Source organism: Podarcis liolepis, assembly GCF_965112155.1.
Source record: "Podarcis liolepis genome assembly, chromosome: 1".
NCBI classification, from domain to species: Eukaryota; Metazoa; Chordata; class Lepidosauria; order Squamata; family Lacertidae; genus Podarcis; species Podarcis liolepis.
In genome coordinates this window covers 134,659,345-134,675,926 of record NC_139554.1, presented here as the reverse complement: position 1 = coordinate 134,675,926, position 16,582 = coordinate 134,659,345, and the positions used below count along the sequence as shown (strand labels likewise).

The 16,582-nt window shown below is 44.2% G+C and overlaps 1 protein-coding gene across 3 annotated transcripts in view; it reads left to right on the top strand.

The window, feature by feature from the left end:
* The first annotated feature begins 19 nt into the window (after positions 1-19).
* Positions 20-16,582, top strand: part of MCM3AP (minichromosome maintenance complex component 3 associated protein) — a 47,680-nt gene continuing 31,117 nt past the window's right edge. The window contains exons 1-12 of one of the 3 annotated variants that reach the window (XM_083471690.1): positions 46-186; positions 686-720; positions 1,698-2,956; positions 3,403-3,626; positions 5,032-5,110; positions 6,986-7,133; positions 8,124-8,320; positions 9,767-9,906; positions 10,451-10,648; positions 12,543-12,811; positions 14,536-14,698; positions 16,411-16,571. In XM_083471690.1, coding sequence (XP_083327816.1) covers positions 1,780-2,956; positions 3,403-3,626; positions 5,032-5,110; positions 6,986-7,133; positions 8,124-8,320; positions 9,767-9,906; positions 10,451-10,648; positions 12,543-12,811; positions 14,536-14,698; positions 16,411-16,571 — 2,756 coding nt within the window. In that variant the 5' untranslated portion in view covers positions 46-186; positions 686-720; positions 1,698-1,779. Of the gene's footprint in view, positions 187-685; positions 921-1,697; positions 2,957-3,402; positions 3,627-5,031; positions 5,111-6,985; positions 7,134-8,123; positions 8,321-9,766; positions 9,907-10,450; positions 10,649-12,542; positions 12,812-14,535; positions 14,699-16,410; positions 16,572-16,582 lie in introns of those variants that run through there. The other 2 variants (XM_083471689.1, XM_083471691.1) reach the window with 2 other exon arrangements.

The window sequence follows — 16,582 nt, the reverse complement described above, 5'->3', positions numbered from 1 at the left end:
GGCCCGGTTGCCGGGAGCGAAACGTCACTTCCGTCTCCTGCCCTGAAGAGGCGGAAGCTGCAGCCTGAGGGAACCCGTCGTTCTGGGAGCGTCGCCGAAGCCTCTCTCGTGACGCGACGCTCGTGGGCGCCCGGCGGGGCAGAGGCGCTTCCGGGGCCCCGAGGCGGCTCTCCGCGGCGGCGGCGGGTGAGGAGAAGTGGCTCTACCCCCGGCGCCCTTCCTGCCCGCTTCCCGCGACAGTTGGAGGCCGGGGCGGGGGGTGGGGCTGTTATGGCGGGCGGCCTAATTCGGATGTGCTCGTTTGCAGCCCGCCTTTTCCCTTGACAGGGACCCAAGGCGGCTTACGGATAGGAAAAAGGGCAGCTAAAAACATGGGGGGGGGGACGACGACGACAAAAACAACACGATCATTGGGGGGGGGGGGAAGGATAGAGTTGGAACTGCATAAAAAACATGTCCATAAATTCCTAAGTGTATTGTACTGGCCAAAGGCCATGACAGACTTGTAGCAGTAGCATTCATAAGATAAAGCAGAGGATATGAGCCAACATCCAAGATGAAAGAGAAGGAAGATAACAGACGCAAGCAAGAGTAAATCTAGCTTGATTTCGGATTAAACCCCCAAATCACCAAAATAATGTACAAGCTATTTTATCTAACGCCTTTTTCCTGATTCGTTTTGCAGCCAATGCATTGAGGACTGCTGTCTGTGTTACGAAGGTATTTACCGTTACATATGCAAATAAAGGGTCCGAAAGGAATCTCCTTCATCTCTATGTAAGGAGTAGGCTAACCGATAACGAGTGATGCCTGAGGTTGACCACAAATGCAAAGTCTACCTGCCTATGGGATCTTTTTCTAGCTGTCATCCAAGACTGCAATGGGCTAAAAACGTGGATAATTACAACAAAAACAGCATTGTATCAGCCCTTCCATTTTTTATTTTATTTGACTCAATATTTCTATTCCGCTTTTCCAGCAACAACTGGAGGCTCAAAGTAGCTCACAGGAATTACAATAGGAGAAACCATTGTAAACACTATTAATATAAAACACAGCAGCCTATAAATAAAGCAAACAACAAGTTTCCTGGTGTGCACTGTAATCCAAAATGTTTGGAGGGCACCAGATTGGGGAAGGCTGGCTTGCACCCTTGTCGCTTCAGACAGCAGTGCTGCATATGACTACCGTAGATTCCGGTGTATTAGGCAACTGGGCGTATTAGACGACCCCCCCCCAAATTGGCAACTGCAATTTGGGGGTTCGTTTTATAAGCCCAGTCGCGTAATACGCTGGGCAGCTCCTTGCCAGGAGAAAGCCGCCCTGCGCGGAGCAGAGCCTGCCGCCCGCTGCTGCTGCTGCTTCCGAATATGTGTAATTTATTTATAATTGATGTCATGCTCAAACTGGTCTTGATGATGAGAGAACTGGTACTGACATTTTCAATGGGATCTCTTGATCAATAGCTTATAAAGAAAAGCTGTTTTAATGAAAAGGCTATTAATAGAATAGGTTCTCATATTGTCATATTGGGATTAAATGTATTTATGATAGGTCCTTAATAATATGATTCAGCACTAGATGTAGCTAATGTGTTGCTAGAGCATATGTGAAATGTTTACATTTTCCTGAAACAATTTCTTAATTAAAAGAATTGTATTGATATTACAATATGTCCTACTTATTTTGTTTTGCAGATTATGAGAACAATGGGTTAGGAGTTGAAAGCTACCACATTCTAGGTGGGAGAATCTATTGCGTAGATGGCTGGTTGTGAAGATGAATCCCAATACACCATTTAGTGGACAGCCACCTGGAGTTTTCCAGACTCCACCTGGCACTTCAGCAGGAATATTTCCAGTTCAGCCACCATTCCAGTTCAGTCAGCTTCCTGTCTTTGGGCACAACAGTGGTGGACTGTTAAAGAATCCAGGGTTTGCACCCCACTCTGACTTCACCATAACTTCAGGACTGCAACCTTCAGGGCAAGGTTTAGGATTTGGGCAACCCCCAGGATTTACCCAGCCTTTTTCCCTTGGACAAACAACTTCCTTTGTGACTTCTCTGCCAACTAGCTCTTCCATTGCTGGCAAGCAAGGATTCAATTTTAATCCACCTACGAATCTTGGGGGTTCTCAGAATACTTCTAGCTTTGGAGCTACGTCTGGAGAAACTTCTGGCAGTAGTTTTGGGAGGCCACATTTTAGCTTCAAACCCCCCGAGAATGCTTTGTTTCAGCCTATCTTTGGCACTGGCTCAGAACAAGAGAAACTGCCAAATCAGATAACGCCAACTCCATTCACATTTTCCTTACCAGGTGCTAGTGGATCTGGAAGCGTAGCCCCCTTTGGTATTTCTCAAGAGAGCAGCAGTTCAAGTGTAAATACAAGCATCAGCTTTTCAAAACCAGCAAGTAGTAATACTTTAGTGCCTTCATTCAGTAGTCCTTTACCAAGCAAGATCACAGAGGATGATAAAAAAAGGCCAATAAGTCTCTTTGGAAACCCTGGTAGTTTTACCTCTTTTTCTAACTCATCTGTTGGCTCTTTGGGTCAAGTTAATAAAATAAGCAAACCAGAACATGAAGAATTGCTACCTTCAGGTGAGTCACTTCCCATCCTTAGGAAGGGGAAAAAGAGGAAAGAAGAGCAGGAGCCTTCTCCAAGAAGACATGATTATGATGCTGTGGATGAGCCAGAGCTGCTGGCAAGGAGCGAACATTCTTCTGCTAAGCCCCCAGTCAAGCTGAATCGGCCCCGTGGAGGTGGCCTCTTTAGCAGAACATTGCAAGATATGCTGAAAAGCAATAAGAAGGAGTCCAAAATGGAAAGAGTTTCTCTAGAATCTGGAGAAACTGAGCAGACGAGTATGGCGGGGGGAACTCAGTCTGGTTTTGCAATGGTTAGGTCATCAACAACAAAGAAAAAGGAAGAAAATAAGGCAGCACTGAAGGAAGGTAAGCATCAACCCCACCCCCAGCAAGAATTAGTATAATTCTGGCAGTCACTTTTGATTTAAAACACATGGCAGTCACTTTTGATTTAAAACACATGCCACATGCTTTTGCTCAGCTGGGATGTGTCTTTGGACTGCGTTGATGCCTTTTGCTTTCCTCCATAGAAGACAGAGAGGTTGTGTCCGTACATATGTCCTCCCTCCCTCCCTCCCTCCGACTTTCACATGATTGGACAGTAGCCTGGCTTACCATGATCTGTCTTTTTCTCTTCCTCTGGCTCTGCTCATCTCTGGCAAGTGGGCAATCCCTGGAAGGTTGCCCATTTTTTCTCTGTTTTGTTTGTTGTTTTACATTCATTATTCTGTGGTGTCTACTTAACAATAAATGCTTTTAAAAAAAATCTACATTAATGTTTGATATAATGAAAGGCTGTTTCTCCCCTAAAGAGTCTACCATCTCCAACCCTTTGCGTCGAAATCAGAACAGGGGGAGCACAGAGAGCCTTGGAGGCTTGTCATCAAGTGACCTTACAGTCATCCAGTACAAAAATATTCCGGAGCATCTAAATAACAGAAACGTTCTTGAGAATCACTTGAAGAAATTTATTCGATTCCAACGGATCCGTACCAATGTAAACAAAAAGCTGGCTATTGTACACTGTTTTGATCATGTGAGTTCTTAAATATTAATAGAAAATCAGAAGTGTTAAGCTTTTACATGCATAGTTTTTGTACAGATATGTGCTAATGTGGTGAAGCATGGGAAACAAATATAAATCATGATGATGATGATGATAATTTAGAATTATTCCCACTACAGCCTCTCGTTCTGGAAATTCATGGGTTGACAGATAGACCTTTATAATATGGAAAATGTTGGTAGTAGGGTAATGTTAGCTGCACTCTAACTTAGGGCACAAGTCTTGTTGAAAGCAGTAGGATTTCAGGGTCTGTGATGATGAGATGCAAATATTGTGGGAATGACCAGCTCAAACGTTTCCTGCAGTTGTTTATTGGCAAGTATTGTCTGTTGCTCTATATATTCATAGTAAAAATTGCAGCCTTCTCAATAGAAAAGTCCTGAGGAACAGTAACAGTAATTTTCAGCAAATTAAGACAGGAAAGCCTTGACAATACTAGTGTTTCAGAGTGAATTTAGTTATTTCTGCAGACGCAGCACCTTAGAGACAAGAAATTGCGCACCTTGCATAGAATGCAGAGGATTTATATTGGATGCATTCCTGAGTCTTGGCACTTGACTATCCATCTGTTAAGGGTGGCACGTAGGTTCACAATGGGACACTGGTTTCAGGGATGCATTGGGATCACTTATCAGATGCAGTGGGAACTGGTTCAAAAAGGTAACACTGCACACTTAATGAGGGGAAGCATGCTTTCCTAATGCCTTCCTAAAGAATATTTGGTAAAGTGGCAACGTGAACCTCAGTTTATACAAGGTGGACACATTTTGTGTCATTGAAGTGGCACTTGGACAGATGGTTCTTATAGAATTGTAGAGTTGGAAGAGACCCTGAAGAATAGCCTGGACACATAATATTGTTCTAAAAGGGCCATTGCAATACGCAGCTTTTTAACATTCTTCTTCAAAATGTTCTCTGAAGATTCCTTTTGTGAATGTTCCTCCTGTTCATTGTGAGAACATTTGTTCCACACAGTCATGGTTGGGTCTATTGCTTCTAACAAGAGGTGGTTTCTTGCATATTTGCAGTTCACCTTTACAGATTTTTGGCTATGTTTTATTCCTTGTGCGCTATTCTAATTGCTTTTCTGCTTAGCTGGCCCCTCCACTGGGTGCAGTGCTTTCTCTTAAGTGGGCATGTCAGCTATAGTTTATCTCGCACTGAGAGTGGGTCCTACCAGAGAAGAAGGTGGGAAGCTCTGTATAAGCCCTGCCTCCAAAGCCTATATGGGGGAATGGTCTTCACAAAGTTGTTATCCTGTCTCCAAAGAGAAGGGGCACTCACGGTAGGTGCAGTGTTTTGTTGACGAAGTTATCAGGTATGTGATATACCATTCTAACCCCAACTGGCCCTTCTACTGAATACTGTTTTTCAGGCATCTGCAGTTTTGGCTAAGAAGAAGGCAAAGGAGTTACATAAAGAAATAGTGGCCTTTTGGCACAAGAAGAAAGCAAGTAAGTTACCTAATTGTATACTTGTAAAATGCCTGCTAGTGGGTTGGGTTTATGTTTCAGAGGGAGGGTCCTCTGCAGCCATGCATTGTACTGCTCTGAAGCGCAGCAGAGGCCACCATGGAGAGGGGCTGCTCCGGGGTGGCACCCTCCTTTTGGGGTGCTCTCTGCCTTTTGCTTTGAGTGCCTTTTTGTTTCCCCAAACTTTCTGCCCTTTCACTTTGGTTGATGAGTTTTGCTTGGCTCCTGCTTTCTCAGGGTTCCCCCCCCCCGAGCTTTAATGTATTAGACGAAAATCCAAGCCTTGCCTCTGGCCACAGGGCCAGGCCACATCCATGGCTAGGGTGCAAAGTGTGTAATGGGGATGGGGGTGGCCACAGCAAGATCACTCCAGCAGCTTGGTCGAAATGAACCTTCCACTGATAATTTACTCCATGGAAACTCATTTTTAGAACTGTGTAAGTTTCATAAAAAGTGACAAAGGGGGAATCCAGAAAAAAAGTGAAAATCTGATAGAAGCATGGTATAAAGGAGTGCCCCATATTTGGCTTAGATGTGACTGGGTAGATGCCAGTAAACTGATCAGTAAAATGCCTCAGAAGCAAAGTGGTGCAATGCACTTCAGTGCCATTAAAATCAATAGGGCTGTGTTAGCGGCTTTTGATATCATCTACCATAACATCCTTCTGGACCGTCTAGAGGAGTTGGGACCTGGAGGCACGGTCATACAGTGGTTCCGCTCCTTCCTCCTGGTCCGTGTTCAGAAAGTGGTGTTGGGGGATGAGTGTTCAGACCCCTGGGCTCTCGCTTGTGGGGTGCCTCAGGGTTCCGTCCTCTTGCCCCATGATTTTCAACATCTACATGAAGCCACTAGGAGGGATCATCAGGGTTTGGGCTGGGTGTCCATCAGTATGCAGATGATACCCAGCTCTACCTCTCTTTCAAATCAGAACAAGTGAAGGTGATGAAGGTCCTGTGTGAGTGTCGAGATGGTTGGAGGATGGATGGCGGCTAACAGATTGAGGCTGAATCCTGACAAGACAAAAGTACTGTTTTGTGGGGACAGGAGGCGGGCGGGTGTAGAGGACTCCCTGGTCCTCTGTGGGGTAACTGTGCCCTTGAATGACCAGGTGCGCAGCCTGGGAGTCATTCTGGACTCACAGCTGTCCATGGAGGTGCAGGTCAATTCTGTGTCCAGGGCAGCTGTTTACCAGCTCCATCTGGTACGCAGGCTGAGACCCTATCTGCTCACAGACTGTCTTGCCAGAGTGGTGCATGCTCTAGTTATCTCCCATTTGGACTACTGCAATGCACACTATGTGGGGCTACTTTGAAGGTGACCCGGAAACTACAACTAATCCAAAATGCGGCAGCTAGACTAGTGACTGGGAGCGGCTGCCGAGACCGTATAACACCGGTCTTGAAAGATCTAAATTGGCTCCCAGTACATTTCCGAGCACAATTCAAAGTGTTGGTGCTGACCTTTAAAGCCTTAAACAGCCTTGGCCCAGTATACCTGAAGGAGCTTCTCCACCCCCCAAGGGCCTTCTGGCGGTTCCTTTACTGTGAGAAGTGAAGTTACAGGGAACCAGGCAGAGGGCCTTCCTGGTAGTGGCGCCCACCAAGTGGAACGCCTCCCACCAGACTTTTAGAAGACTACCAGACTTTTAGAAGACATCTGAAGGCAACCCTGTTTAGGGAAGCTTTTAATATCTGAAGGACTATTGTATTTTAATTTTTTGTTGGACGCCGCCCATCTGGCTGGGTATTAGTATTATTTCTAGTAAGAGTTGGTTCATTGGTTGTGTATGAATAAAAGGTCCCATGTTTGATCACTTGGTTTAATCTCTAGTCTTCTATGTCATTCAATTTGCAAAGGTCCTAATAAGAAAGACTATTCCTCTAAGGAGCAGAAGGCAGACGAAAGTGAAGGGAGGCAGGCCAGTGAACAACTGAGTCATCAGCATTCTCCACTTAGCAAGTCCTTAATCCGTTCCACTGGTAGTGGAAACTTGTCAAACAAAAGGTATGTGTCCATCAGTAGAGTCTTTCTATAAAAATTAATGTACTGTAATGCAACGGTTGTAAGTACTGTTATTGTTAGATCAGAAATAGGGAATCTGTGGCCCTCCAGAGGTTGTTGGACTACAACTCCCATCAGCCCCAGCTGAAATGACTAGTGTTCTGGGATAATGGGAGTTGGGAGTCCCGCAGCATCAGGAGGGCCACAGGTTCTTCATCTCTGATTTAGAGAGAGAGAGAGAGAGAGGTTTCGAACAGGAAAATCTAGTTCTGTTATGTAGTGGCAGTTTGAGTATAAGGGCAATTCATGTAGAGTAGATTTTAGAATGGTGTCATTGAAGTCATTGCACTTGATGTGGTCCACTGCAGGCAGAAGGATCAGCAAAGGACATAACAAAACAAAGGATGTGACAGTCAACATGGGTACCAGGTTGACCCATGAGGCCGTTCCCCACAAACCACATCCACCTGCCACACATCTGACCTGTTCCTTTGCAAGTGAAGTCTCCTGTTAGCACTGAGCTTGCCTGTTCCATTTGGAAAAGGCTTGCATTCAAATCACCTCATTTTCAGAGTTGTTGGAAACAGAGCAAGCCTCTTGGAAGACATGGTCCAGGCACCAGTCAACTGACTGGTGCTGGGAGCACACCTTCAAAGGAGGTTGCTGTAACTGTCGCTTACAGCAAATCCCCTTTGAACTTTGGCAGTTGTCAAGTGCCTCATGTCATCATAATGTCAAGCGACAGGTGGGTGGTGTTGCCCCCCCCAATCAAAGGTGGCCTGTGAAAGGATTAGGATCTGAAGATCTGGTCTGCCAGCCAGATCCAGTTCCATGCCCCATACCCTTGTGTTCCGTGCAGTTTACATGCTCAACATGTCAGGCTGTTATGGGGAACAGGAGACTTCTGTCCGTCCTGAGTCCTGCCTAGCTCCTTCCTTTCCACTCAGTTGAGGAATGTGAACTTGTTTTAAAATGTCCATCTTTTGGTTATAGTTCTCCAGCTAAGAAGCAAGGCCTTAAAAAGTCTCTGCAGTTTGAAGCCTATGCCTTTGACTCGGGTTCTGAAGGCCATGGTCCAGAGATTTTTGAAGCCTCGGCATCCTCTCTTAGCAGCCTTGTGGGCTTAGTGGCTGAGACCTCTGAGGACAAATATCGTGTTCTAGACCAGAGAGATAAAATCATGCGGCAAGGTAAGAGTTTATGAATTTGGATTGAAAAAATGTCTGGGATACATACAGGGCTGTCCAGGTGATTCACATCCGCAATGCGAGTGGGTGTGAATGCATCACACAGCTGTGTAAGTATCACCACAAAACAGTAATGGGGGAGTACGGGAAAACATTGAATTGATTCAGCCTGCACATAATCTAAATCTCCTGGGATCATATTCAGGATTTAATTGACAAATCAGTTAGTTGACTAATATAATTTAACTGACTAATTAGTTAACAATATTAAAGAAGTACTCCATGTTAGTCTTACATGCTGTATAAATATCAATTTTTCCCGAAGACTGAAGGTATGGAACTAAAATACTTCCTTTGGGGTGGGGTGGGGAGCAAAAAAATGAAGATACTGAAAACTGTTAACATAGTAACAACACAATCCTAACCATGCATACTCAGAAACATGCTCTATTGAATATAATGGGACTTACTCTCATATAAATGGGGTTAGGATTGCAGCCTAAATTAGAACGCCCAAAGATATTTAGCAATTTCCTATAAACCCTTTCCTCATGTTCTCTCCATACATTCCTTCAGCATGTGGAAGGTGTGTGTGTGTGTGTGTGTGTGTCCGTGTGTCCGTGTCCCCATTCTCCGCATGTTCAACAAGGTGAGAAGGCTCTCTGTGCTTACAACTAAATGCCCATAAGGAGTTTCTCCCAATCAAGGGAGTCGGCCTCCTTGATCTGTGGTGACCTGGAAGTCTTATGCCTGGAACAGTTATGCCTGGTAGGTGGGGGTGCAGTCAGTAGCGACAAATCTGCTCCACCTCAGGTGAATGGAATACTGGAAGAAGGCTACAGTCTCAGCTCAAGCAGCTGTGACAGATGACCATCCAACCTCTGCTTAAGAGCCTCCAAGGAAGGAGAGTCCACAGCCTACCAAGGGAGTCTGTTCCATGTTCAACAGCTCTTACTGTCAGAAAGTTTTTCCTGATTTTGAGTTGTAATCTCCTTTCTTGTAACTTGAAGCCATTGGTTCGAGTCCTACCCACCAGAGCAGGAGAAAACAAGCCGGCTCCTTACAGTATTGAAGCTGTGCAGATCACCTATATTCTGCTCAAGTATATTATTAATTTGTTTGGTAAAAGAATGTGGTTTTTTTTGAAATGGAAAATTTTCCATGGGAAAACTGTTGGTGGGAGAAAGTTTTCCATCCCACAACATTATCATAGAGAAGGGTCTCCCAGAGGGTTCCCTGTGCACGTAAATGGAGTGTCACTTTAAAAGAGGAAAACATAGCTAGATCCTGGCCATTATAAAGGCTGGTTCATTCTTAGAAACTCTATAAAAAGGATTCCCCCCCTCCCCAGTTAGATGATCATTTGTACCAAGTTAACATTTTTTCATGATAAATGCAGAAGATCCCCCCGGGGCAGACTATTGAAACTTTGATTTCTTTCTTTTTAAGCTCGAGTAAAACAAATAGATCTTGGCAAAGCTAAAACATTCGTTGGCACATGCCCAGACATGTGTCCAGAAAAAGAGCGTTATATGAGAGAGACGAGGAACCAGCTTAGTATCTTTGAAGTGGTCCCAGGAACTGACAAGGTAGTATTGAACAAACACTTTTTGTATTAAGGTACTGCTACCAAGGCCAATACCAAGAACAACTTGGCCACTTATTTATTATAGTTCCATACTTACGGAAATAAAACTTTGTAAATTACACCTCCCCCCCCCCCATCAACCTAACTTGGATTGAGGCCTAGAAGAGCATGGAAGCTAAGGATTGTTGATTGGAGGTGAAAAATGAGGGAGGGAAAATTGGCCTGATCAGTCCCATAGCGGCGGCTTGCATCCTGTGCTTTCTGCATGTATTCCCAGATGGATGTAAGTAAAGTGGTGCAAACCAGCCATAGTTAAGTTTAACAAACCTTTGGTTTCATGTTATCTGAAAATATTGACAGAAGTCATTTAACTTCCTTAGTGAAGATTGAGAGTGATTGGTTAAAAAGATTTAAACAATGGCAAAAATATTTTTCAGTCTCATCTTGCCTGGCACATGGACCATGCCTGCAGAGGTGTTGCTGCTGCTGCTGCTGCTGCTGTTATTGTTGTCATCCTTAAGAATTTATTTTGTTTTCTCTCTGAGGTTGACCATGCAGCAGCAATAAAGGAGTACAGCAGGTCTTCAGCAGACCAGGAGGAACCTTTACCACATGAACTGAGGCCTTCAGAGGTGTTGAGTATGACCATGGACTACTTAGTGACGCAAATTATGGACAAAGGAGAAGGAAACTACCGGGAGTGGTACGATTTTGTATGGGATAGAACTCGTGGAATAAGGAAGGTAACCACTTTGGGATGAAGCCCTTAGATTTGACAGGATGCAAGCTATACTCATCCAAATTATTGATTAGACATCTGTGAATGAAAAAGGAATCCTGACGTTGCCAACGGGGTGCTGTTTCATATTTCACTTTGGGTGGAGGGTGAAAGACTTGGGTGGCTAGGAGGGTACAGGGTTTAAAGGGCTGCTCTTTCATATGCACAGAATTGAATTGCAGGCAGAGGATCTTCAGATCATTCGTTGTGCTTCTTTTTTTTAATCTCATGACGGTAGCAGTGTGTTTAGCACATCCCAGGCAAGCAGCTTTGTTTATTTAAATAATATATTTGTATCTTTGGCATGTTTCCAACAGTTAGTTACTAAATTTGTAGCACTTAAGTTCGTTAGAGTTTTAGATGCTTCTGTGGCCATGTTATAAATGGTATGGTATGGAATGAAACAAATAGAACCAGCACAAACACCTGTAGGAGCAAAATGAAGCCACAAAAGTATGTAAATTCTTAGAGGACTTACAATAATAGCCTCCTGCGTTTCTGCCATTTCCCTCTTGGACTTAGTGAGGCTGAAATACAAAGTTTCCTCCTCTCAATCTAGAGAAGCTTGCCTTGTGCCTCCGGTAATGACATTTCAGCACCAGGCCTCTTAATAACTCTATCCATTAGCATTGTTGATGTTTTATTTTCGCCTCTGCCAAATAATGGTAACTTGGCCCGTTTTAGCCTGAATTTTCTTGGATTGATTGTTGGGGTTTTGATTTGAGCCTGTCTGTATTAGATTTTGTGGCTGAATTTTGTTGTGCTACTGGTGGATTGGGTTTATTGAGTCAATAAAACTCAGTAAAACCATGTGCATTTTTATTTTGTCTTACTTGGTGTTGCCTAGAGAGAATTCTTAGTAGGTGACTCATAAATGGACCACAAACAAATAAAACCCCCAAATATAGTATCTTTCATACGCTTAACTCTGCTATCTTGCATGCTGTGTATTCTCATTACAGTGGTGCCTCGCAAGACGAAAAGAATCCCTTCTGTGATTCTCTTCGTCTAGCGGTTTTTTCGTCTTGCGAAGCAAGCCCATTGACGGATTAGCGCTATTAGCGGCTTTTAGCAGCTTATCTGCTGATCGGATCAGCTGATAAGCGGCTTAGCGGCTTAGAAAAAGGGGGGGGGGAGGAAAAAACCCCGCAGGAACTCGCAAGGCATTGTCGTCTTGCGAAGCAAGCCCATAGGAAATTCGTTTTGCGAAGCACCTCCAAAACGGAAAACTATTTCGTCTAGCGTGTTTTCCGTCTTGCGAGGCATTCGTCTTGCGGGGCACCACTGTATAGAGTTTCCCCTCTACCTTTCCAGCATATGTCTCCCAGTGGGACTCATTTTGCCTGCCTTGCAGAGAATATTGAGGTCTCATTTTCTTGTATTTTATTCATTACATCTTTTATTTTGTTCATCACATCCATGCTGCTTCCACTTGTTTCCTTTATGCTTCTTCTCCCCACCCCCCCGTCATGTATGACCTGGTGCTTCTAAACTTCTGTCACCAGATTAAAATAAGGTGAGCTCTCTAGGGCAGCCTTTCTCAATCTTGGGTCCCCAGATGTTCTTGAACCATCTTCTCTGACCGCTGGCCATGCTGGCTAGGAATGATGGAAGCTATAGTTAATAGCTTCTAGGGACCCAAGGTTGAGAAAGACTGCTCTAGGGTATGCCATCTAGCCTCATAAACTCTCTAGAGTTTTGGCCTAGGATCAGAGCAGTTGTGCCAGGATGTCTACACATAGCTGTATATGACAAAGCATTGTCTTGGCTTTGAGACTTGTGCAGTCTTTAAAAGGTGCAACATGAAGCATAGAAGTAGAATTGAATATCTGAGTTCTTGTGCTCTTACATTTTGCCAGGATATAACCCAACAACATCTCTGCTGCCCTGTAACCGTTTCGTTGATGGAGAAATGTACCCGTTTTCATATCCACTGTTCCCACCATTTATGTGAAGAGCCGATGTCTTCTTTTGATGCCAAAATCAACAATGAGAACATGACTAAATGCCTCCAGAGCCTGAAGGAAATGTATCAGGACCTTGCAATCAAGGGTATTTACTGCAAGAGTGAAGCAGAATTCAGAGGATATAATGTTCTCCTGAATCTCAACAAGGGGGATATTCTCAGGTAAGTCTTAAAATAGTTACAGGATTGAGTTCACCTCTTCCCTTGCCATTATTTGTAGAATTGGTATATAAATGCAAAGGAACGTGAAGTACTCACTGTTAAGGTGTAAGACTATCATTCTGTGATAATTGCTGTAAAATTGAAGTTGGAAAATAGCTAAGCCCACCCAATCTAATATTTGTCCAGAGCCAACTATCCACCAGTTATTTTACTATTTGTCCTATGCAAGTATATTGTTTGTAGTAAAAAAAAAGTGTTAACAATGAATTATGGTCTGCCTCTGACAGGAATGGGGAACCCTTTTCCTCTAAAGGGCTACTGACCAACAATAAAAGCCAATCAGAGCAGAGCCATGGGTGGATTGAGACACTACCTGTTGTCTCTTTCTGTAACCCCCTTCCAAAGCAGCCACTTCCTCTTCCATCTCCTGATTGTCTAGCTGTGTGTGCTGCCTGTAGAATCATAGAATCATAGAATCATAGAGTTGGAAGAGACCACAAGGGCCATCAAGTCCAACCCCCTGCCAAGCAGGAAACACCATCAGAGCACTCCTGACATATGGTTGTCAAGCCTCTGCTTAAAGACCTCCAAAGGAGGAGACTCCACCACACTCCTTGGCAGCAAATTCCACTGTCGAACAAGAATTGGACATTTGCTTACATATTTACAAGTGGCTGAAAGATTTTCATTTGCCATGTTTCCTGAGGTATACAGCTGTCTGGGGAACTGTGCCAGAGTGCCTCATGCCCTTGGGAGCGCTCATGTTAGGCTCCCCAACCCCAAAAGGAAAAACCTTTGCCTAGGCAAGCACCCCATCCCTGAAAACTGCAATGGCAAAAAAGAAAGAGAGCTTTATAAGTGATCAGGTCAGGTTCATGATGCATTTGAAGAAAAATCTCTGTCAGCACTATTTCTTTCAATGCTTAAAAAGACAAGGACAACCTCCTCCCCTCCAGCTTACCCGTTTTTGTGCTTGGCTTCTCCCTAAATAGCTGTTCTTGATCCTCATATCTTGAGCCTCTTGTTCAGTGGGCTCTAAACACAGTGGCACTGATATTCTTCCTTCTTGGAAGAATCAAGGATTTTGCTTTCAGTTCATTCAAATAAATCAGATTTAGAAGTAAAGTCAGATCCATGTTCACAAACCTGTAGCTAGACTTTGGCAAGGATATGCTCTGCAAAGACGTACAAAAAGCAGAACGAAACATAATGTATTTTGACTCCTGAACTTCCTTAAAGACTGACAGATGCATTAAAGTATATGCCTTCATCAATTTCAGCCCACTTCCTTGGATGGATATAGAATAAAAAGAGAATACTAAACCATGTGACCAAAAGGCTAAGAGAAGCCCTTGCACCTCAATCCCTCTTGGCCACAATTATTCTCTTGATTCCTTTGTGTGCTCCTGTCTCAACCAATGATGGCTCTTCATGCATCTGATTAAATGGACACTGCATTGGTTTGGCTACCAGAAAAATTATTCCCTCTAGTATTAGTTAAAATTAATAATATAAGTAAGTAGTTTTTTTCACATACGTAGATGTTGAAATAAATGTTTGAATACTGCAGCCAGGGGGTCTTCAATTTAAAAGCATGATACTGTGCATGGATTTTAAGCCGAAGGACCTGTGTGTTTTTTCTTTCTGCATTTTTGTGTTCAACAGAGGTAGCTTCCATCATTAGCAGTAAAGTAAGAAAATCGTGTCCCTCTTTGTCTCAACAGAGAAGTGCAACAGTTTCGTCCAGATGTCCGAAACTCCACTGAAGTTAGATTTGCAGTTCAAGCCTTTGCGGCTTTGAACAGCAATAACTTTGTAAGGTTTTTCAAACTTGTGCAAACAGCTTCTTACCTGAATGCATGCTTGTTACACTGCTACTTCAGCCAGGTAAGGAATGGCATTTAACTAAGAAAATACTGAGGAAGGGAAAACCCATATTTTGCATTTCTTATCATCCTAAAATATGTTGTCAGTGGGTGTTTGGTGGTTTTTTGTTTTAACATTGCAAATACCCAAGATAGTATGGTGTTAGGCTTGTAAGTCACAGGATGTATCACTTTGGGGTACAATTCCAAGACCCAGGCTTCCCCGGGTGTGTGAGAGGGGGCCACTTCCATGACTCTGAGCACTTGAGGTGCCCCTTTGCTGTAAAACTGACAATCTTGCATTGTTGAGGCCTTTGGCCAAAAGATTCTGCAACAGGGGATAACAGTGAATTTGTTCCCTTACCCTGCTGGCCAAGAAGGGAAGTTTGATTTACTTTGAGGGTTTTTTCTGCCAGGACAGCAGGCAAACCCTCTTCAGGCCTGTATTCATTATCTGAGGTGCAGTGTATTCTCTTGGTTTCCACAGTAATTTGCTCTGGTGTTGATAGGGACGCCACTGAAATATTTCCTGTCCTATTTTCTCTTTAGTTTTTCATTAAATGTAGCTTGTTCCCATTGGAATGGCTTACGTCTGCCTTCTACTGGAAGGTGAATCTACTGGAAGGTGAATCTACCGTATTTTTCGCCCTATAGGGCGCACTTTTCCCCCTTCAAAAATGAAGGGGAAATGTGTGTGCGTCCTATGGGGCGAATACAGGCTTTCGCTGAAGCCTGGAAAGCGAGAGTGGTCGGTGCGCACCGTCCCCTCTTGCTCTCCAGGTTTCACAAAGCCCTGCGCAACCCTTGGGAGCCCGGCGCGAAACCGTGCTGGGCTCCCGAGGGTTGCGCAGAGCTGCCTGCACTCCCTGGCAGCGCGCAGCTGTGCGCAACCTTCGGGAGCCCGGCGCGGCTTTGCGCTGGGCTCCGCTAGGGTTGCGCAGAGCTGCCTGCACTCCGAAGCATGGGGCGAGCTAAAGAGCGCTCCTGGGCTTCACGCCGCTCTCCATAAGCCTGGGGAGACCGGCGCGGCTCCCTAGGCTTGCGGATAGCAGGCTGTTCTGGGGTCAGGGGAAGCTCGGGCTTCCCCCGCGCCAGCCCCGTGCCTGGGGGGGAAATAATTTTTTTTTCTTTATCCCCCCCCCAAAAAAACCTAGGTGCGTACTATGGGGTGGTGCGTCCTATGGGGTGAAAAATACAGTACCTTTTTTTTCTTTTGGCTTGACTGCTAACCAGAAATAAATTACCTTGTAAGCCTAATTTCCCATTTATGTTTGTTGAAGTACAGTATTTATATTTACAAACCATTGTGCAGGATTCAACTAATGAGTCACATCTTGCGCAGTGGGGTTCCCCCCCATCTCTGCCCCCAAATTGGTTTGGGGGTCAAGAGAACCCTTGCAACCGTACCTGAAGACAGGGAGAGGGAGATTGTTCCTTTTGGGGAGCCGAAATGCTTTGTTTGATGGAATGATTGCTTTAGTGCAATGCTGAATTCCTCCCATGGTGTTCCAAGGTTTAGTACTCCTGGGGGTTCAAAACATGTTGAAAGAATCACCTGCTGCAATTTGGGAAAAGTTGGTATGTTGGAGCCTCAAACAAAATTGATTAAGGTATATAAAGTGAAAAGAAAAGCACCTATAAACGTAACCTTCTCTTCCTTGTCATTGCGAAACATTTTATGTATCTTCATTAATTTTTTAAATTTTTAATGGGAGCTTATAAAATATTTTTCAGATTCGTAGAGATGCTTTAAGGTCTCTCAATATTGCTTATACTGTGAGCACTCAGAGGTCCACCATCTTTCCTCTCGATAATGTGGTCCGCATGCTGCTGTTTAAAGACTTTGAAGAGGCAACTGATTTTATAAGTTACTATGGCTTGAGTGTTTCTGATGGGTAAGTGTTAG